The following is a 23,169-nucleotide window of genomic DNA, read 5'->3' on the forward strand; positions in this document are numbered from 1 at the left end:
TTTTAAAAATTTATATTTTATTAATATGATACAGACTGGTGAGTGCAGAGCTGACACCCAGAACTAGATTGCTGAAAATCACCTTCTATATTTCACCTGCAACGGGGCTGATGCTAAACTCTAAACAGTTAGGGATTGTGAGGTGAAGATGCTCCGTGGCGTTTTATTGCTGCAAATTCAAATTCTGGTGTAAGTCACTAAGAGAGCAGAACAATTGGTAGAAGAACACAGGGACTACAGTTGATCAAAAACTACATGGACAACCTGCCACCTAGAGGTAGTCCCCGACTTACAACAGTTTGTTTAGTGACAGTTCAAAGTTACAATGGCATTGAAAAAATGTGATTTACGACTGTTTTTCAGTTACCACCTTTGCAGCATCCCCATGGTCATGTGATCAAAATTCAGATGCTTGGCAACTGGTTCATATGTATGACCACTGCTGTGTCTTGAGGTCATGTGATCCCCTTTTGCTGATCTTCTGACAAGCAAAGTCAATAGGGAAGCCAGATTTACTTCACAACTGGTTTACTAACTCAGGACTCTCCAACCTTGGTAACTTTTAAGACTTGTGGACTTCAACTCCCAGAGTTCTTCAGACAGCAAAGCTGAGAAACTTTGGCTGAAGAGCTCTGGGAGTTGAAGTCCACAAGTCTTAAAAGTTGCCAAGGTTGGAGACCCCTTTATTAACTTATCAACTGCAGTGATTCACTTAACAACAGAGGCAAGAAAGGTCGTAAATGGGGCAACTTCAAATGTCTCACTTAACAACAGAAATTTTGGGCTCAGTTGTGGTCCTATGTAGAAGACTACCTGTGGCCTGGTCCCATAGGGCAGGGGTCCCCAAACTTGGCAACTTTAAGACTTGTGGACTTCAACTCCCAGAATTCCTCAGGCAGCATAGCTTGCAGAGGAATTTCTGGGAGTTGAAGTCCACAAGTCTTAAAGTTGCCAAGTTTGGGGACCCCTGCCATAGGGCTTCATAGGTCATTACCAGCCCCTGTTATAAAACCACGTCCGCGCGGCATGCCACACAGATAATCCTCGACTTATGACTGCGATTTGCACAGATATCGCTAGGCTAAAAAAAAAAAAAACAGGGCGAAGAGACAAGCCAATACGCGGCCTTTCGTTCCATTGACGCGATCTGCCCCTCAGCCGCCGAAAGCTCCTCCCAGCTCGCCACGTGCGGCCCCGCCCCCTCCCGGCGCGCGAGCGAACCTTCCCTTTTCCTCTTTGCATTCCCCGCGCTTGGACCTCCAGTTGCCGCCGCCTGGCGGAAGCCCCGCCCCCTGGATTCCCCCCGTCACTTCCGCCCGCTGAGCCCCGCAGTCCCAATATGGCGGCGCCCTGTGGCTCCTCACAGCTCTCCGCCGCCGAGTCGCCGCTCAAGATCCCCAAGATGGAGGTGCTGTCTCCCGGCTCCCCCGGGGCGCTGAGCGACGGCAACCCCAGCCTCTCCGACCCTTCCACGCCCAGCGGCGCCTCCCCATTAGGCCCCGCCGGAGCGGGGTCGGGGACGGCGGCGGCTACCTCAGCGGGGGCCGGTGCGGGGGGAGGCGGCGGCGTCGGGGCCTCTCCTTCCGTCTCCTTCTCCCCGGGCGGCAGCGCCGCGGCGGCGGCGGCGGCGGCTTGCCGGGGCATGTCGTGGACGCCGGCGGAAACCAACGCGCTGATCGCCGTGTGGGGCAACGAGCGGCTGGTGGAGGCGCGGTACCAGCAGTTGGAGGGCGCCGGCACCGTCTTCGGCAGCAAGGCTCCCGGGCCCGCCATGTACGAGCGCGTCTCCCGAGCCCTGGCCGAGCTGGGCTACGAACGGACCCCCTCGCAGTGCCGAGAGCGCATCAAGGTAGGCAGCGCCGCCGACGAGCCGGGGATGCTGAGGAAGCGGCGCTCTCCCCAGGGCAAGCCAAGCCCTTCCGTCCCTCCCTCCAGCCCGGCCATCCCCCGTCGGGGCTGGGGGTATTTCTCCGAGGATGCGCGCCCCTTTCCTTGAACCTCGTCCCGTGAGGCCCTTGGCGGCCGGTGAGAAGGGCTGCCGATCTAGGTTGCCTCGTTAGCTTTAAGGAGCCACATGCTCTCTCTCAACCCCCCTCCCCTCAAAACAACCCTTTTCCACCACCCCCACCCCACCCCCAGTGGGTCTTGCTTATATTTAAGATTATTATTATTATTATTTTTGGAAGGCGGGAGGTTGTCTTAAGATCGGGAGCGGCGACTCCTGCCTGTTCAAAAGGGAACGGTGCGCTTTAAAAAAAAAACCACACCCGCACAAAGAACCGCGCAATTCAAAGCGGGAAAGACGACAGGGGGTGAATGTGGGAGAGTTTGGAGGTGAGAATCAAGGGCTTGGGGTTTGTCGGGGCATAAAAACCTGTGCTCAGGGGAGGTTGGTTGGCTTTGAATTTCCTTGGGGGCTGGCTTGAGGGGTGTTGTCAATACAGAGCGGTCCTCGACTTAGGACCACGAATGAGCCTGGAATTTATGTTGCTCAGTGAGTTTTTACAACTTTTTAAAATCACAGTTGTTAAGTGAACCCCTGCAGTTGTTAAATTACTAATACGGTTGTGAAGTGAATCTGGCTTCCCCATTGGCTTTGCTTGTCAGAAGGTCGCAAAAGGGGATCCCAGGACATTGCAATCGTCATAAATAGGAATCACTTATAAAGCATCCAAATGTATAGCGTGTGACTATGGAGATGCGGCAAAGGTTGGGATGTGAAAAACGGGTGTAAGTCACTTTTTCTAATGCTGTTGTAACGATGAGCGGCCACTAAACAAACTGTTGTAAGTCGGGGACTACCTGTAATTGTAAGTCCTCATGATGATGAAGAAGGGTTTGTTTTAGCCCTCTGTAATGCAAAATAATTCATTAAAAAATTCAGTGATGAGAACTTGGTTAGCTCTGTTTGCGGACTTTAAGCTTAAATATTAAGTTAGATTAGGAAAGAGAAATGCTGACATTTATGTGGGAAACACTATAGGAAATGAGTGAGGGGCGTCATGTGGAATGTGGCTAGACCTTCCTGCTACATAAATAACTTTAATGTAGTAAACTTCAGAGAGATCTCATGCAAGTAATCCGCTTTGATCTTCTGCCAAATGACAAGGATGGGGGTAGTTACAAAAGGATGCACATGTGGGTTGATTAAGGTGGACTTTTGTGAGCTGAATGAATGCTTCCATCTTTAAAGTAGCAGTGCCTCGGGTAGTCCATGGCTTCTTATGGTAGATCTAAGGACAAGCAGACACCTTGTAAAATTGTTTCTGCTAAAATGAAGTTTTAAAATTTAGGTGTTGTTTTTAGTCTTCATGATGATGAAGTTCTGATTTTGTGCACTAGAATGTGAAACTTCTGGGTGTAGTCCATAAAGAAGGTGCTGCAAATGTGGCTGACATGAATCCTATATGGTCCACATGTATCTTAATCTATTATGATCGTGAACTTTTCTGATTGCATTACATTTTTATTTTAATGAATGCTGCTTTTAAATAAGATGTTCCATGGTTTCTTCAGGAGTTGAGAAATAGATTTCTCAATGCATGGACACTGTGATTTTTATTAGTCTATCAATCGTCAGATGTTTGGAATATAGAATTCTGATATTTTGTGTGATTTTGTTACTGGCCATAGTTATGAGTCAAATAATAACATTAGACAACTGAAGGCTGTGTTTTGTAGGGAAGACAAAACTGTTGCTGGTTCTGGTGTTTGGAAAACAAAAAAATGTACTGTCTTCCCACAACAACATCTTTTCTGTCTGCAGATCTGTTGCTCAGCTATGAATTTATAGGTATGATATTTGCTTGATATTTCTGCTTTAACAGAATAGTAATTTAAAAGATTGTATTTAAAGTATGCAACTATAATGAAGATTAAATATTTACTGTACATGCATTATGAAAAGTGGTCCTTGTTTTAGCTAGCCAAGAGTAAATATTGTGAAATTTACCTTTGGGTAGAAATCCATAAGATTGTGTATGTGTGTGTGTTTAATCAGTGTTATATAGTTTTCAGCTGTATGAGAGTCATTCCTAAAGAAGCTTGAAAGGTTAGCCAACATTTTGAAAGGGAATTGCCCTTCTTGACAGAAATATGTAGAAAGACTAGGAAAATCTAGGAAAACAATTTCACACCTACTTATTCTTTAAGACTATGATTCTGGGAGGTTTTCATGAAAAAGTACAAGACTAACAAAAACAAATTGATGCTTTAAATTAAAAAGTCACTTAACAAACCACAAATATGAGATAAATCTTGTATTTGGATGGATCTGTAAGTATAACAAAGGCTATGTGTTCTGAAGTACATTTTTCTACATTGAAAGATGGCATAATCAAATCAAAAAGGTAAAGCTACACTTAACCATGGAGAAGAAACTTCTTATTAAGTTTTTCTTCAAACTAATAGAAGTTCTATGTTATTTAATACACCGAGTGAATTACAATAGAATTACAGGTACCTAGGGCAGTACTAACAATGATGAAGAATAAAAATTGTCTTTCTTTTCTAAACTATGTTTTCTCTTCATCAATTTCTATATTTTAAAAAGCTGCAATATGCTAATAATGACATTGTGGTGATCTAGGCTTCACAGAAATGTCAGCAGTTACATTTGTTTATAATATGTGTAATTTGAAGTCCACAAGCATTGTGTTATTTTTAAATTCAGCATCACCTAGTGAAATTTTGCATTCTGAGAAATTTTCAATACATTATGTATTAAATATTCAGCACAAATAAAGCAGGCCTTGTGTGGACTTTGAAAATGACAAAGGTAAAATTAGGTTGCTCTACAAGGTGGCACAATAATGTATCTATAATGCCATTTTTTTAGTACCAACAATTTAATGTATACAGTTTGCTTTTCTTTCATTCTGTAGAACTAAAGCAATCTTATTTTTAAAAGGCCAGCAGTTGCTTAGGTACACAGATAGTTTCTCAGAATCTGTTTTATCTACTAGAATGTGCTTTAGAGATTATGAAGATTCATCCTCTAAATCTACTAGAATGTGCTTTAGAGATTATGAAGATTCATCCTCTGAAAGTGTTAGATCCCATCATAAATGCACTCTTGCATAAACAACATATCCACACTTCTTGCCTCTTAGCACTGCTTTCTTCTAATTTCCAAATTTAGTCCTTCAGTCTCTAAGTTGTGTCCAATTCTTTGCAACCCCATGAACTATAGCACACCAGGCCCTTGTCCTCCCAAAGTTTGCCCAAGTTTATGTTTTATTGCGTTTATTGCATATCTAACTTTCTCATCCTCGGCCCTCCCCTTCTTCTTTTGCCTTCAATCTTTCCCGCCATCAGGATATTTTCCAGTGAGTTTCTCTCTTCTTATTAAGCGGCCAAATATTTGAGTTTCAACTTTGGTACCTGTTCTTCCAAAGAACAGTCAGGGTTGATTACTCCCATATAACCAGGCTCTTTTCCCATTGTGTTGTATGGGATCCTTTTTAATGGGATCTGATCTTTTGGCTTTGCATGTTTACCTATGTGCTTGCTGATATTTATTTTCCATCGATAGATTTAGGAACTGCTAGTGCTGCAAAACTATTTGAAATTTCAACATGTAAGTGCATATCTGCTTACACTTAACTAATTAAACTAAAGAAAATTAGGGAGGTCCAAGTTCTCTCTCAGCCACGGAAGTTCACCAGATTAAATTGGGGAACTTAAGCTCATTTTCCCATTGGACTATTGTGAGAAAAAATGTATGACTCCTTGAATTCTGGGAAGAAAAATGGGATGTCGCTTTAACATAGAGAAAGAAATTGTAGCATTGTTGCTAGTGTTGCTGTGTTTATTTTTATTTTAGATTTGTTTAGCTTAGCATGATGTAGAAACCTATCTAGTGTAAATTCTGCTTTCTGCTTTATGATGCATCCGTACAAAACGCAATGGGGGTGGATGGAAAACGGGCCATATTATGGCATAAGGTTAGAATGCAAGCTGGATATTTTATAGCATAAAGAATAGTAACTGTAAAATACGTAAAATAATAAGGCATTTTTTTTCTACCAGCGAGTAGAAAAACAGCTTTGTTCATTTGAAATACAGCATGGATGATTTGTTTTGCTGAATGAAGCTGTCACAGCAGATGTTTTTTTCCATGGAGTTACAACTATATCCATGAGTTTTTCTATTACTTTGTCTCTAATTCCCCTGCTCCGTCTCAGCAGGCAGGTTTCTGCAATTCATTTGGATTCTTACAATTGTTCTGAATACTGGATAGGATTACTGCTGGGCCAGGTTGCTTCTGTCATACTGAAAGAGGCCACTAAAAGGGACTTTCTTACACATTTGGGCTTAATTTAAGGTTTCAAACTGTGTGGATGGTGGAGCTTACCATGATCTTATTAGAGCATGAGAAAACATCCTGGTTAATTTTCTGGGAGGGACTGGTTGGGTTTTTTTTTAAGCTGGGTTGTTAATACAATTTTTAGAAACTTTTATTAGTGACTTCTGTTTAGACTGCACCCTGGTTAGATGATCAGCTTTATCACACAACTAAGCAAAAGTGTCTTGATTTCGGGAGATTCAGTTTTATTTATGTGATGTGACTCTAGGCAACATTCTTTTGCCCTTTTATAGAACTAAGCCAAATCGTTTGTTATAAATGGATTATGCAGCTTGCTGAAAAATGTCAAAACATAAGCAATGACTTAAAATCTATTTTAACATTGATAGCTAGCAACATTTCTGATGTATTTATTATCCCTTTCTTGCCCCCAAATTTAGAGAAAAACATATATCCGTAAGGTCTGGTGGGGAAAGGGGACAAACAATATGCTAATTTTTGTATAGAATATCTTGAATTGTAACCAGAGTTGACCTGTGTTTGTATTTTTCTTTCTTTCTAAAGATAGTATAGCACTTTAAGGAGTAAGAAATGTGTACATATTTCTCTGAAAGATATTTAGAATTGTTTAAAATGTTTTTTTTCTAAATGGGAAAAGGGGGTAAAGTATTGCAAAACATAAAGCTAAGTAGGATTTAGAGCAGAGGTGGGCAACTATGGCCCCTTTATGACTTGTGGACTTCAACTCCCAAAATTCCTGAGCTAGCATGGCTTGCTCAGGAATTCTGGGAGTTGAAGTCCACAAGTCATAAAAGGGCCATAGTTGCCCACCCCTGATTTAGAGAGTGATGAATATCAGATCCTATGTGCAAAATGACAGGAAGCTGTAAAGCAAATTTCCAAAAAATGCTAAGAAATCAGGAATTGGTTATTTGAAAGGCTAATCTGACTCCATTGGTTTGAAAAGTACATGGAGGCTTTTTGGCCAATGTCCTTGCCTGCAATAACTTCAGAAGGTGATAGCAAATTCATGGCATGTCACATTTTCCATCCTTCTCAGATTGACTCACTGCAAGTCTTTAAGCTAGTTTTTAAACCACCCTTGGGTTTAAAAAATAAATTGGGAAAATCCAATTTGTTTATTGTAGTTGTTATCTGTATCAATCTGTCTAAGAAACTTAAGGATTGACAATAATCCTTTGAAATTCAAGATCTATCCCATAAGGTTAGTGATTTATTGTGGGATTCCCAGTTTTTTGCTCATGTCATTAGAAGTAAACAATAACAATAAAGGCTTTGCCATGCACTCCAAAGTCCTTTGTTATACCTAGGATGGAATAGGATGAAGGAGCCTATACTACAAGAGTGGTAAAACACGCTGTTACTTTACACAAGCAAATGATTTTTAGTCCTCTTGCTTCTTCTGCATCTCGAAAGTAATTTCATTTTTGATAACTTTCATTCAAATTTCAGGGAAATCTAAGATTAAAAAAGGCTGATTACAATAACTTTTACCTGACTTCATAGTGAAGAAATAAGATGCAACAGAGTTATAAGGGAAATCCACTCTCAGCGTATAAGCTTTCTGGAAACAGTAAGGTTTTGTGCTGAGGTGCTGAGGTGACCAGATTATTTCACTTTCTTAGAATTGTGCTGAAAAGCAAGACTATTCTTACTCTACTTTATTCTTTTTTAACATTTCCAAGGTATTGTCATCCCTTTTCTATCAGTGAATTATATTTGCTCTTTATCGAAGAGTAGGTGAGATAGAGTCACATTAAAATAGTTCCATCAGTGTAAGTGGAAACAGGCTAGTTCTTCTCTTTGCTTCATAATCTGCTCCTTTGAGAATTGGAATAAATTTGGAGATCTGGGCAGGATTGCATGAGAGGGAAAGAAAGCATTGGTACCCAATGAATGGCTCACCATTCTCAAGGCATTGGATTCTCCATAAAGTGTCATGTTATGTTGTCAATCTTAGTGGTGTTGCTTTGCTCTCAAAATTGATTATTTCAACCATTTTGGAAGTGTTTTGAGCTCCAACAGTTTGAACTGGAAAAGCTTTGCCCATTTTTAGTCAATTTTCATCTGTACCCCACCCTTTGCAGTGAACTACATTAAGAAACATAATTTAAGCATTTCCCCCTAAGAACAGAAGTGGGGTGGAGTTAGAAAGAGGGGAAACCTAGATAAGCATTTTCAGCAGTGTTTTATTCACACTTGCCTTTATATATAATTTGGCTTCTTACTGACAAGTGAATGATTTAAGGTGCAGTGAAAGTGGGTAATATCTGGTTGAGCTAGGCTAGGGTATAAAAGATGCCTAAAATCTAGTGTTGGGTTTAATGTTTTATTATTAGACCTGGCCATCTTAGTATATTGTGTGTTTAATATTTGATCATGGGAATACAGAGCATTATTGATTTCACTTCTTTTAAATTTCAGCAGCTTCCCAAGAAACAGAGTGAGTTAGTAAGGATGCAAACTATGTAAGTAATATATTTTACTAGCTAAAGAGTTTAGGCCAACATTTTATAAATAACTTCTTAATTGTTTTCTTTTTGGAATAAGGGACAATCCAGCTGTCTGCTTTTGGTGACTTCTTTCTTTCTCTCTCTCTCTCTCTCTCTCTCTCTTTCACTTTCTTTCTCCCTATCCCTCTCTCTTCCCCATTCCCCCTTACTTTTCCTTAAGTTTCAAACTATGGGTAGCACAGTAGCTGTTCTTTCTCTTCCCTTCGTAAATGTGTATATCTTACGGGCTTGTTGGTATCTCCCTGTGGTTTTTAATATGCATAATATAGCAAGCTTGGGGATTAAGAAGGGAATGTTTTGGCAATAAAGGACAAATAAATGGAGCTGATATATTAAAATTATTAAATGTGTTGTCCTCTTATGGCAAAAATAAAAATACAAGTGCTCTTTGCTGTGAAGTTTAAATGGCTGTGAAGATTCAACTTGGCTTTAAAACTTCTTCGTAAATTCCTGTTTGGTTAAAAGAATCTAATAAATGTGGCAGAGTTTAGAACAAAGTTAAAGAAGAATAAAAATGGCACAAGAGGTGTAGAAGGTGGGCCACTATAAACTAACAGGCATGTTTTCTGTCTTAGACCCTTCGCAGGTGTTACAGCCGAGTGAAGGAACATGGTGTGGGCAAAAGAAAAAGCAGTTACACATTTGAACAGTTGGAGCAGGTCTTTGGTCAAGGAGGATGGGACTCTCAACTCTGCCAACCGGTGCTCATCAATAGCAGTGGCTTGTATCAAGAGCTGGAGTCTGATGGTAGCACAATGGAGGAATATTCGCAGGACGAATGGGGGAACCATAGTCAGGATCTTTACTGTTACCAACCAGGCGAGCAAGAGTTAGGTAAGATGTGGCAAATTTTACCGAAACACCGGTGACTGCTAATACTTGAATTGGTGCCACTGCAACTTTTGTTGCAACCATGGGCCTAGCGTTTCTGCTTTGTACATCTTCCTGTTGCATGCCTTGAACATGAGGCTGAGATATCTCATTTTAAGTAAGGAAATGGGGCAGTACCAACTCTTCATTTTTGTAGACGATTTGACACTCCACCTGCTTGTGTATTTATTTATTCATTGCATTACATCTCTTGTCCAAGAGTTCTACGTGTCATATATTCTTTCCTCCAATTTTTACTCACATAGACAATTCTGTGAGATTGTCTGAACAATAACGACTGATCTAAGTCAGCTTCCAAGGTTGAGAGAGGTTGAATTGGACTCAAACAAATCCAGGCCCAAAGCACTAATCAGTATGGGACTCTATTTGTATAGTTTAGTTATATATTCCCAACATCAATAGCACAATTCATATTTTGATACAGTAAAAGCTCTCAAGAATCATTGCTTTCAAATCAGATTTCAGAAAACGCAGTTAAATATTGAGAATTTTGCTTTATAGTTATTCATTGACTTATGACCACAGTTGAGACCAGAATTTTTAGTTGCTAAGCAATGGGGTCCTAAGCGAGTCATCTCTGATTAGATCAGACTTTTAAGCAAATTACTGTGGCCATCAAGCATATCCAGCTTCCCCAATTGATTTTGTTTGTCAGAAGGCAGCTGGGATGGTTGCAAATCATAATCATATGACTGAAGATGCTATAAATGTTTTAAATTTGAGCTAGTTGTCAAACACCAAATTGCAATCACAAGAGTGGTACAATAGTCATAACTTGGAGGATGGGTTGTAAGTCACGTTTTTAAGACCATCGTAGGTTTGAATCATCATGAAACGAACACCGATAAATTGAGGGCTACCCGTATATAGTGAAACCTCATGTTAATACATTAATTAAGGGCAGGGGATTCTATTATTTGAACTGAAAGAAAGCATGGCATTACAGAGATTTGTCATTTGCATTGCAATCTTGTCCATAATATCAAAAGTCCTTTCCAGTACAACACAATAAAATATGTCTTCACCGTTTTATAGTCTTTTGCTTATTGCTCCAATTAACAGCTACCATATGCATATTGTCATACTTTTTTGTCTTTAGTATCAGTTGGTGTTAATTGATGTATGCTAGAAATCTGCAAAGTGATATTTGATATTAAAATGGCTTTTGGCTTCTGGCTATCCTAGAAGGAGGCCATTTAGATCAGGGGTCTCCAACCTTGGCAACTTTTAAGACTTATGGACTTCAGCTCCCAGAATTGAAAGCTGGCTGAGGAATTCTGGGAGTTGAAGTCCACAAGTTTTAAAGTTGCCAAGGTTGGAGACCCCTGATTTAGACAGTCATTCATGCCATGGTCACTTCACAAATGCATTACTGCAGTGCGCTGTACATGGGGCTGATCTTGAAGACCAACCAGAACCTATATAGCTGCATGAAAATGTAGTGGCATGAGCACTAACAGGCATCACTGCATGTGCTCACGTGTCACCACAGCTACACCAATTGCATTGGCTGCCAGTTGGCTTCTGAGTGCACTTCAAGGTGCTGGTTATCTATCGATATACCACCTAAAACACTCGTCATGACCTTTAACAGGGTGAAACAGTGGATCATAGGGCAATAACCTTTGGACCAAGGTACCTCAAATGGGTTAACTTACAGAATGGGTGCAAAATCCAGGACCTGTGACTCCTGAAAACAATTTTTGGGGAAATTGTTGCTGCTTGAGGGCTATTGGTTGTGGATGGACTGCTGTGGTGATGTAATCTTCATTTTCAGCTACAGTTTCCCAGCCAATCTTGCAATGCCTCATTCTCCTTCCTCTCCCCTCCCCTCCAGCAGATTTCCAATACTAGGAAACTCAGTGGGGAGCTGGCAGGAAGTTAGAAGTCGCTTCTGTTCTCCCTGTTTTTTTTTGCTCATCCTTGGTCATTATATTTCTCTGTTTAGGTAAGGGAATATCTCTGAAACGATGATCTAACAGGACATGGGTTGTTTATAAAGCCCAGTATGGCATAGGCCACGGCATAGGTATCTGAGAGATCGCTTTTCTCCAGTCGTTTCTACCTGCCCAAATAAGTTCCAGCAGAGTGGGCGCACTCTAGGTCCCTTTGCTAAATGTTGCCATGTTATGAGGTCCAGGAAGCCTGCTTACTTTGTTGCACCCCCTCCAACAGCCCCTGTTTTGTGTTGTTTTGCCATGTATTAGATTCTTTTGTCTCAGGTTGACTCAGCCTTCCATCTTCCGAGGTGGGTAAAACGAGGACCCTGATTGTTGGGGGAAATAGGCTGACTGTAAACTGCCTAAAGAGAGCTATAAAGCACTGTAAAGCAGTATATAAGTCTAAGTGCTATTGCTATTTTAGCCTGGACTGTCGGGTGATTCAATATTTTAGCTGTTTTTTTAAAGTTTTCCTAGTTTTATATGCTGCCCAGAGCCCACTGGAGTTATCCAGTCAATAAAATTTAATACATAAATAAATAATAAATAAACTACAGTGATGCCTGTATTCATACTAAAATTGGACACAGTTATATTTGCGCTATAATTGCATTTTAAAGTAACAAGGCTCAGTTATTATGATTTATTTTAACCTCTGCTTTACTTTTTAGATGAAATGCCTGCAGTGAAGAAAACATTGAAGATAAAACAGGAATCTTCAGAAGATTCTCAGTAAGTATCTTGAATGATCTACCTGGGAATTAAGATTCTGAAAGTATCTGCACTTTTCAAGGGTAATAGAAGAGTCTCAGTTTTTTCAAGCTGAACCAGATAAAATACAAACTTGTGCTGTTGAAATATCCTTGGGAAGTTGCAGTGTCTAATAATTGCATGCATATTATGAATGGCTATGCAAATGTTGACTGTTTTATATCAGCAGTTTTTGGAATGCAGGAACTGAATGAAAGCCTATCGAGATGTCTCAGTGAATAATCAGAATGGGTCAGGAGGAGCCTTCCCATATCTCTGAGATAGGTTGAGCTGAGAATTAAGTTTCCATAGCTCCCCGTTTCCCTAGCTGAGACTTCAGCCTGGATTTTGCTGGTCTTAATTCAGCTCCTTAATCACTACACTACAATGGTTCTCTTTATAAGATTGTGCTTTGTTAGGAGTTGCATTAGATACAGCAATCTAGAAATTCCCTTCGTTTCTCAGAATATACTGTAGATAGTCTTCAATTTTTATGACTTGGTTGCTTAGGGATCATTCAAAATTTTGATGGATCAAAAAACTCCCATAACCTGGATCCGAAGTTCCAATGGTACCTCCTCCCGTGGTCACATGACTGTACATTGGTTGCTTGGCAACATGGATACATTTAAGGCTGTTTGCAGCATCCAGCTATCCACTTGACCATTTTACAGTAGCAAAACTGTACCATAGTGAACAGCGGGATTTGTTTAACGACCATGGCATTTGCTTAACAGCTGCAATGTTTGCTTAAGAACCACCGCAAAAGTGGTGAAATTAGATTGACAGTTGCAACTTATGGCCATAATGAGCCATGGTGGTGTAGTGGTGGGAATGTAGTACTGCAGGCTACTTCTGCTGACTGCCAGCTGCCTGCAATTTGGCAGCTTGAATCTCACCAGGCTCAAGGTCGACTCAGCCTTCCGTCCTTCTGAGGTGGGTAAAATGAGGACCCAGATTGTTGCAGGCAATATGCTGACACTCTAAACCACTTAGAGAGGGTTGTAGAGCACTTTAAAGCGGTATATAAGTCTAAGTGCTGTTACTATAATAGGCAGGCTCCATTACAGCCATAAGTCAAGGACTACTTGTATTTGCCACACAGGATTCATGATGACAGTGCCTTAAAAAATTAGACTACTGATTGTAAATTCAATAAAATTTATATGAAAAAAAAAAAAAAATTAGACTACTGGTCCAGTTTGCTCTGCATCATCCCTATGGACAATTAGTTTCTCTCCAGTTTGCAGGCAGCAGTCTTTCCTGTCCTAAACCAGAGAGGTCATAAATGGAATTGGTTCCATTTTTCAGGCAAAGAATGGACTTCACATGGCTCATGTTTGTTAAACACTGCAGTTGTTAAACAAACACTATTAAGTGAAGCCTTTGCTTCGTACTATAAGGGTTTAAGACACTATCGTGAATTTCTCTAGCAGCTATTTGTCCTTAGCATAATGCAGGCCTGTTTACATCCATTGGCATTTTATGTTTGCATCCTTTTATTCTTCTTCTTAATCACCCGCCTTAAAACTTAGTCCTATTGTGTTCTTTTTTTATTTAAAGGAAGCGCGACCTAATGCAGAATATTGTACAGATCTTGGAATCCGTCCAGTTAAAATGGGAACTCTTTCAAAGTTGGGCGGACTTTTCTAGGCTACACCTTTCTAACAAACTGGCTATATTCGGGATTGGCTATAATACACGGTGGAAGGAGGATATCCGTTACCATTATGCTGAGATCAGTTCCCAAGTTCCCCTTGGCAAGCGACTCCGGGAATATTTCAACTCTGAGAAGCCCGAGGGCAGGATCATCATGACCAGAGTTCAGAAAATGAACTGGAAGAACGTGTATTACAAATTCTTAGAGATTACTATCAGTGAAGCCAGATGCCTAGAGTTACACATGGAAATTGACTGGATACCTATTGCTCACTCCAAGCCAACGGGCGGAAATATTGTCCAGTATTTGTTACCTGGAGGCATTCCAAAGAGCCCTGGTTTGTATGCCATCGGCTATGAAGATTGTCACGAGAAGCCACCATCTCCTGATCATGAGAGCATCAGCCAAGAACCTGAAAGCGAGACTCTGGGAGAAACCGAAATGCCATTGTCGCAAGCTTCCCTCAAAGTGGAGATGGAGCCCACCAGAATCATCTACTGTTACCTTGGCATCGCCGAGGTCAGGACTCTCCAACAGTGCTTGTTTTTACACTTTCAGGCCAACACCAAAACCTTTAGCAAAGAGTGGGTTGGAATCAATGGATTTTTATCACAAAACTGTATTGTGGACCCGGGAATTTCTCCTAAGTCTATTTATATTAAATTTGTAGAAGTGGAGAGGGACTTCCTTTCTGCTGGCTCTTTGGTAGAGTGCCTGGAAAAAGCCATTGGATACCCTTTGAAATTTAACAACTGATTCTTATCCTTCATAAGGATCAGGACATTGTAAGTATCACCTGTGGCATTTGGGACATCTGATTAAGTACAAGACTAGGCAAAATCAGCTGCTCTAACCAAACTGAAATGAGGAGGACACTTATAGGGGATTTTACAAAAAAGTTTCTCAAGTCAGTAAAATATGCTGTTTACTTCCTTGGGCCAGCCAACTGGTTTTATAAAGAAAAGGACTTTCAAAGGGAGCATTGTAAATATGATACTATTGGTACATTCCATGTTGGATGAACGTACATGTTAAATTTCATACAAAAAAACTGTTTTCCACGATGTCTCATTTTTACACACATGTCTCAAGTGTGATTACGGTTATGTAATAAATAAGCAATAGATAATGAGTTTAAACCCAGTCACACAAGACTGTTTTTCAGTGCCACCATTAGCACCTCTTGTATATAATTTAGCATTTCAGTTTCTTCACCCATCAAGTGTTCTTACAATTTTCAACCAGTGTTGCCTGCAAAAACTTCTCTTTCTGTGATGTACCCCACTTTACTAGTAGTGTTGCCATATCACCTTTTTTTAATTTTGGTTTATGTTTTGTTTACATTTAAAAATCATCCATGGGCCTTTTAAGAAATATTTAGTTAACCTCTGTGTGGCAGTGAAAGTAACTCAGCCGCTGAGAAGCATTTTATCAAATCATGCTTTTATCAAATACAATCAAAGCTGTGAGAGGGGTGGGCTCGGGTGGGAACTGGGGAGTTATGGACCAGGGGAGTAAGCATTTTTAATGCCTCATTATAATGTTCCGATATAAATCCCATTGCGCTGCTGGCAAGTGCCAGGTTTTTTTTTTAATTTCTTTTTTTACGAACCTCATTGATCAGTGGAAGTTGTGACATATAATGAATGTGTCAGTCCAAATAAAAACAAACAAATGTGGATTTTCAGAAATGTGTTTCTTGCCTGATTGTATCTTTATGAAGATGTGTACTGGCAATTTTTTTAAAAAAATGTTTTTATTTATTATACATATTTTTTAATTATTTTGAATGTATATTCATATATTAGCACTGTCTTCAGACGGGAAAAAGAAGCCCTCAGGATGGCTCATCTTGCAAAATCCATACAGTATTATATGAATAAATAATAGCAGATATAACATTTCCTAATAAAAATGCAACATTCTGTATAAAAGATTATGTTCCATCTGCTTGTTGAAGGATCCTCATAATTTTGCCAGTTTGCTGATGCTTCAATGTTAAAAAAAACCCACCATCATTATCAATCTGTGATCTCCTTCAGCCTGCTTATTCCAGCTGCCCCAAAATGGTCACATTTGTGCAAAATAACCCCAAATTAAAAAAAAAATTGCTTGTTCACCATCAAAATGGTTGAAGCTGGCCAAGTTGGTTCTTTTGCTTGCAGGAAAAAGTTTTAGCTTACTTTCCGAACCAGATTCCTGCTTGGTGACTGCCAATAAAGTCGAGTTGACTATCAGGGACCTGATACTGGAAAGTAGTACAGGATCCACACAAAGACCCAGGCAAGGGTTTGGCAGGAGCCAAATGCTGAAATGCTCTAAAGCAGGGGTGTCCAATCTTGGCAGCTTTAATACTGTGGACTTCATCTCCCAGAATTCCCCAGCCAGCCATTTCAGGAAAGCTTCCTTCCTGACTTACTTATTTTCTATAAACAATAGTTGCTCCATCATGGCAACCTGTAACTCCAACCTGGAGTTTATAGTCAAGTCACAAATTGACCATGTACTTCAGGGGCCCATCTTAACCACTTTAAGACCTATGGACTTCAACTCCCAGAATTCCCCAGCATGGATGGTGAATTCTGGGAGTTCAAGTCCACAGGTCTTAAAGTGGCCAAGGTTGGACACTAAATAAGAGATGTATATAATTTTCAGTCTCACCAAAAGTTCCTCTAACTCCAGAAATGTGTATCCAATTGTCATATTTAATGTGATAGGAGGGGCGGAATAATGAACTACAAGTAATCCTCAACATAAAACATTCATTTAGTGACTGTTCAAAGTTACAACAGCACTGACAAAAGTGACTTGCCACTGATCCTGACACTTACAATCCTCATAGCACCCCCATAATTACATAATCAAAATTCAGGTGGTGGGCAACTGACCTGTTTATGAGAGCTGAAATGTCCCAGGATCTCATGATCACCAATTGCGATATTCTAGCTAATTTCCCACAAGCAAAGTCAATGGGAAAAGCTGGATTCCCTTAATGACTACATGATTCGCTTAATAACCGGAAGGATTCACTTAACTCTAGCAAAAAAAAGTTTGTGAAATTGTGTACAGCTCACTTAACTGCCTTGTTTAAGAACTGTATCCCAATTGTGGTTGTAAGTTGAGGACTACCTGTACTTGGGGAAGTTACCATATTAACGCTTAAATGAAATATTAAATAGGGACAATAGCAAATAGTTTATATATTATTGTCAAGAAAATTAGATGGCAATGTTCATAAATCACACAGAATCAAATTCTGCTTGAGAAGATTGTTATCTTTGCTTTAAATATAAGTTAAGGGAGCCTTATTTATTCTGATGTACCTGCTTTTCAGGAAATGTAAAAAAAAAGTCTCAGGAGGGCCAAAGAACATAACGCATCAAGGAATTTGAATCCTCTTCCACTATTTTATTTCTCAACGGGCAGCTTTTGGCTTGTGCTCCTATAAGGTTGGAAGCAAGTCGCTGTCTAAATTAAGTACTTGCGCATACTCAAAAGAGGTAATGTATTTCCCTTTGGCAGATGATCATTATTTTGACAACGAAAATGCAAAAATAAAGGTCACTTAGCTCTACCAGACATCGGTTCCGAATCACCATATATTCTTCAGTCAGAAGAGAATTTGCCAAAATGCTATGAAATACCAAAAAGCGCATATGTGTACATAGTATTTTGTAGAATTCCACCCTAGCAACTTACCTGAAAATAGGTTCTGGGGTGGGGGTTGAAGAGTTGCAATCTGAGCTTGTGTGTAATTGCATCACTTTTTCACTAACAGGATGTGATCAGTCTAGCTTGCTCAGGTTTTGCATGACTAACTCTACCTGAGCCCACCTGGATGGAGAGAATGACTGAAAATAAAAGCCCATTTTTGATTTGTCTTTTATTTTATTCTCTACCCAATAAAATCCAGAAGGGGGCAGGATTCCTCATTATAACAAATGGGCACAATAAGAGAGTATTCAGAATCTCATCTCTATCTCGCCTGCCTCCTTCCAAGGGCAAGGCTTCCTAGTGAAAGTTTGCCAGTTGTAAACTTCGACTGGGCAAACGATCCTCGACTTACAACCACAACTGTTGTAATGTGGCTGAGTGAGACAATTGTTAAGTGAGTTTTATCCCATTTTACAACCTTCCTTGCCACAGTTATTAAGTGAATCACTGCAGTGGTTATGTTAGTAACATGTTAAGTGAAACTGGAGTTCCCATTGCCTTTGCTTGTTAGAAAGTCGCAAAAAGTGGATCACACAACCCCAGTACATGGAAACCATCATAAATACATGCCAAGCATCCAAATGTTGATCATGTAACCACGGAATAGCAATAGCACTAGACGTATATACAATAACAATAGATGTATATACCGCTTCACAGTGCTTTACAGCCCATTGTAAGTGGTTTACAGAGTCAGCCTATTGCCCCCAACAATCTGGCTCATTTTACCAACCTCGGAAGGATGGAAGGCTGAGTCAACCTTGAGCCTGGTGGGATTTGAACTGCCAAATTGCAGGCAGTCAGCAGAGGTGGTATTCAGCAGGTTCTGACCAGTTCTGGAGAACTGGTAGCCGAAATTTTGAGTAGTTTGGAGAACTGGCAAATACCACCTCTTGACTGGAGATTTTACAGTATCCTTCCCCCTGCCACGCCCACCAAGCCACACCCACAGAACCTGTAGTAAAAAAATTTGAATCCCACCACTGAGAAGTAGCCTGCAGTACTGCACTCTAACCACTGTGCCACCATGGCTCCATGCAATGGAATGATACCATGGTTGTAAGTGTGAAAAATGGTTATCATTCACTTTTTTCAGTGCCATAATTAAGCAGTCACCAATGGTTATAAATTGAGAATTATCTGTATTCTAGCTTTCAAAACTCTTCACAGAAAGCTCTTTTCAGTTTCTGCCAGCAGGGGGTGACGTGCTGCAAAGAATGCAATTTCCTTCCAAAATGCCAACTTTTTAAAGAATCCACACTACTTATTCCCTTAATAATACTAACAGCTGAACAGCTTTCACTCTGGAAAGCCAAATGGGGGCTGTCTCCAGAGAAGAAAAAAGGCAGGATTTTCCCTAAGCTGATCCAAAGAAATATTAAAAGAAGAAAATGTTGAAAATATGAAGGTGGTATTTGCAAATTTACCAAGGTTTGGCAAAAGGAAAGAGAAAAGGAAGAGGGACTTGGTTACAGTGAAGATGAGTGTTTTATTGGAAGACATGAAAAAACAGGTCAGGGAGAAAATTTATGTGGTTACTAAGAGACAACAACAGGATGGCACATAATCATTATTGATCAAGATTTCCAAGATTCTATTTATTCACACACAGAGAGAGACACACCAAACATGAAGACCAACCACGCTGACTAGAATAAGTTGGAGTGAGTGGAATGGAGTTTTCTAGAAAAGGGCATGGTTGGTTAAACTCTGAACAACTGTATGGTGCTCCTTTGCAACATTCTTGATAGAATTGGAAGTGATGTCTTTGTAGCACATGAGTCAAAGCCCAGAAGCATCCTTCAGAAGTAACAGGCAATGCTGCGTACAGTAAACTGGTGGAATTTCTCTCCCCACACCCCAATTTTTGAAAAAAAAAAAGGGTACTGCCTCCATTTGTGGCAGTTGTGCTTTCCTGTGATTTCAGGAGGCAGGAAGCTTCTGCCCCAGGGTTTGTGACCAAGATCACCCCCCCAGGTATATAGTTAGGAAATCAGGATGGCTAGAGAGATTCTCAATCACCCAGGTCATGGTTCTCCCAAAACCTCTTTTCAAAAAGCAACTCATCTTTCTTGATTTTTTTTTTCTTTGAAGCATTTTATCTGATAATGTTCCAAAGGTGTGGGGGGGGGGGTGGGGGGAAACAACCCAAGAAAGTCCAGTTGCCTTTTGAATGTTCTTTGAAAATGTTTCGCTTCTCATTCAAGAAGCTTCTTCAGTTTTGACCGAATGGTGAGGCATAGAAGGACTGTATATTCTTTGCAGTCCTCTGGTCATTAGCACTTTGAAGGTTGGTCATAGGAAATTGGGAGCTACAGAATAGTGGGCATCCATGGCTTGTGACATGTCCTCTTCTCTCTCCTTTGATGTGACTAATTGTCAGAAACCTACAAATGTTGCAAAAAAATAATAATAAATCCTATCAATAGTGCTTTTTGTGTGTGTGCTATCAGGTTTGCTGTCTCCAGGTGACTGCCTGAACTGTAGTTTTCTTGGCAAGGTTTTTCCTTCTTGGGGCTGAGAGAGAAGGACTGGCTAAGGGCCACTCAGCTGGCTTTAGGCCTCAGGCAGCTTCTTAGTTTCTAGCCTGGAGCCTTCGCCAATACACCAAATTGGTTCTGTTATCAATAGAAACTGTAAGAATTCAGAAACTGTAAAGTGCCCATTTTCACAAATAATCGTGAAAAGTGAACATTTCAAAATTTTTGTGTAATTGTACTCATTTATTTATTGTACCTGTTTTACTGTTCCTTTAATAATTGGCCTTGGACCATTATTAAACAAGTTGCTTTGTAAATGAGATGAGCAGTTTCCAAATTTTTATATATGTATGTAAGTGTGTTTGTGTGTGCATGTGTGTGTATGGAAATGTATATGTATATATAAACATTTGGAGCTGGAAGTAACATTAGAAATGTTAATTATTTTACACACACAAACAAACCCGCATACATGTATATGTAATATGTACATCACTGCCCCACTAGCTGGGATATCTACCTGTCTATCATCTGTCTGTCTGTCTGTTTGACTGACTGACTGTTTGTCTATCATCACTCTCTATCTATCTATCTATCTATCTATCTATCTATCTATCTATCTATCTATCTATCTATCTATCTATATCAGTCAGTGGGGCAGTATTGCTATAATGCCTTTGAAAGAGAATGATTTTGAAGCCCTATATAAATCCCATCCTTTCAAGGGCATGTTAGCATCACTGCCTCACTGGCTTGGTAACTTCTCTCTATAGAAAAAGTACCACCCCGGCTACCAAAAAACAAACCCTACCCACCCACTCCCAAGATAAAAGCTGCAGGTGACCTGGTTTGTTTGAAGGCAGTTTTTCTGCATGTGTGGAGCACAGCATGCTAAACAGAATACGGTTGAGCTGGGAACACATCAGCACCACAGTTTTCCTTCGGAATCATGGTCTTCAAGATGGAGCACTCTTGACAGCGAGGATTGAAAATGACACACTTGTAGATTAATGAGAGCTGGGTCCCTGCAGTTCTAATCTGTCCATATTTGGAGATTTTGTTAAATCCTGATTTAAGAACATGTTAAATTTGTTACTCTGCTGTCCAAATCTGATTAGTCCGGAAGCTGGAAGCAGACATTGGCTGTTTTCATTCCGAGGTTAACTTCTCCATCTACTATTTATCTCAGCAGAATAGTGAACGGGTACTAAAGCTGTTACTTTTCTAAGTAGGGAGGGCGGAATTAAATTAAGTCACATGAGGATTTCCACGGATATGTGCATCAAAAGAAAGTCCAATTTTTCTTTTGTTTCTTCTTGGGGTGCATTTCTTGGTGGGTTTGTCATTATTCCAAATGAATAGATTAGCTTTTCTAATTCTTTTTCCAGGTGATTTGGACTACAAACCCCCATAACCCAATAATAACGAGCAGTTGGGGGCAATGGGTATTGAACTGTCCATAAGGAAAGGAGCGGTAAGACTCTGCCAATGCTAATGGGAGCTGCAATTTGAAAGATTTTGGGGGGCAATTGGATGAACTTAGAATAGTTTCAAAAATATAGTCTTTAAAATACAACCAATAGTGGTTACCTTTTTTACACAAATCCAAGAGACATTCTTGATACCAGAAAAAGGGGTAGATAAGCACCAGCTTGAGTTGTATCCCATGCAGGTTTCTCAATAGCTGGATTCACATAGATAATGCAAACTTCTTATTGTTGAATTCAACTCTAGGTGACCATGCAACAGATCTATGGATGATGTATCTTGGAACCATTCTGAAGTGGTGTTCTGACCCAAACCTTGTTCCAAGGAAACAAACATGAAACAGAGGTAACAGCAATGATTCTTTATGAATTCCATTCCTTCACGGTTAAAAGGCTGTTTCAAACTAATTGTCTCTGATAAGAATGAGCCTTGCCAAGGTTGTGCAAGGCTGCCAAGAACACTAGATAAAGTTGCCAAGAAATATTTCAAACACAAAGAGTCTCCAAACACAAACCAGGAGAGTCTGGACTTCCACAAGACTTGAAGTGCAAGAACTTCTTTGCTTCCTGCAAAGAATACCACCTCTGAGGGCTGGCTTTTATCCCTTAAGGGAGTGGCCATTACCTTGCAACCTTACTCCCGAGTCACCTGTGCTGCTGCAGCTGCTCTTTCCTTCGAGCAGCCCTGAACACACGCACACTGGGCACAGGCTCCTCGGGGGCCTCTTGGTCACTGCTGCCAGGCTCCACAATCTCCGAAGGCAGCACTCCACTCCCTGATGGTCCTGGCCCCATCCCTGCATCACACACAGGCCCCTCATCTGAGTCCTCGCTCTCCGAGACCTCAGCCATCCTCTCCTGCTGCTGGTGAACCACAACAAGTAGCTGCCTTTTCTGCAAGGTGTATGTATTTCTGAGATTTACAGACTGTTCCAACTTCTTACCATTCTGAGTGGCTTATATGCATTGATGCAACAGTATAAGATACAGTAAAAATAAAGAATTATGTCATCAAAAACCATCATTGAAAAAAACCCAAAACATTGCATAAGAATCTACCCTCCTACTCTGATCCAAGCCTGGACAGAGGCAGGTTTAAGAATTCATTTAAATAGGGGCATGGGGGCAAGGAAGGCCTATTTAAATGAACCCATGGGTGAGGGATGGTGTCCCAGAGGGCAAGGAATGCTGGTTGGTTGGTTTTCAAATCTTGCTGAGATTTTGCTGAATTAGGATTTTTCTGGGTGCGGGGGGTGGGGTGGGGTGGGGGAGAACTAGCTACAAACTGAGTTTCAAAATAGCAATAAGAATAGCAGTAGCTCTTAGACTTATATACTGCTTTACACAGAGGTGGTATTCAGCAGGTTCTGACCAATTCTGGAGAACTGGTAGCAGAAATTTTGAGT

The 23,169-nt window shown here is 40.4% G+C and overlaps 1 protein-coding gene across 1 annotated transcript; it reads left to right on the forward strand.

Annotated features, from left to right (window-relative positions):
• The first annotated feature begins 1,310 nt into the window (after positions 1–1,310).
• Positions 1,311–15,773, forward strand: MSANTD2 (Myb/SANT DNA binding domain containing 2). The gene is made up of 4 exons (XM_026718055.2): positions 1,311–1,849; positions 9,417–9,675; positions 12,344–12,404; positions 13,986–15,773. Exons 1-4 carry the CDS (start codon positions 1,340–1,342, stop codon positions 14,836–14,838), a joined length of 1,683 nt encoding a protein of 560 aa, XP_026573840.1. The 5' UTR covers positions 1,311–1,339; the 3' UTR covers positions 14,839–15,773.
• Positions 15,774–23,169: the final 7,396 nt, after the last annotated feature.

Source organism: Pseudonaja textilis, chromosome 9 (assembly GCF_049901715.1).
Source record: "Pseudonaja textilis isolate UNSWEBS1 chromosome 9, rPseTex1.2, whole genome shotgun sequence".
In the NCBI taxonomy this organism is placed as follows: Eukaryota; Metazoa; Chordata; class Lepidosauria; order Squamata; family Elapidae; genus Pseudonaja; species Pseudonaja textilis.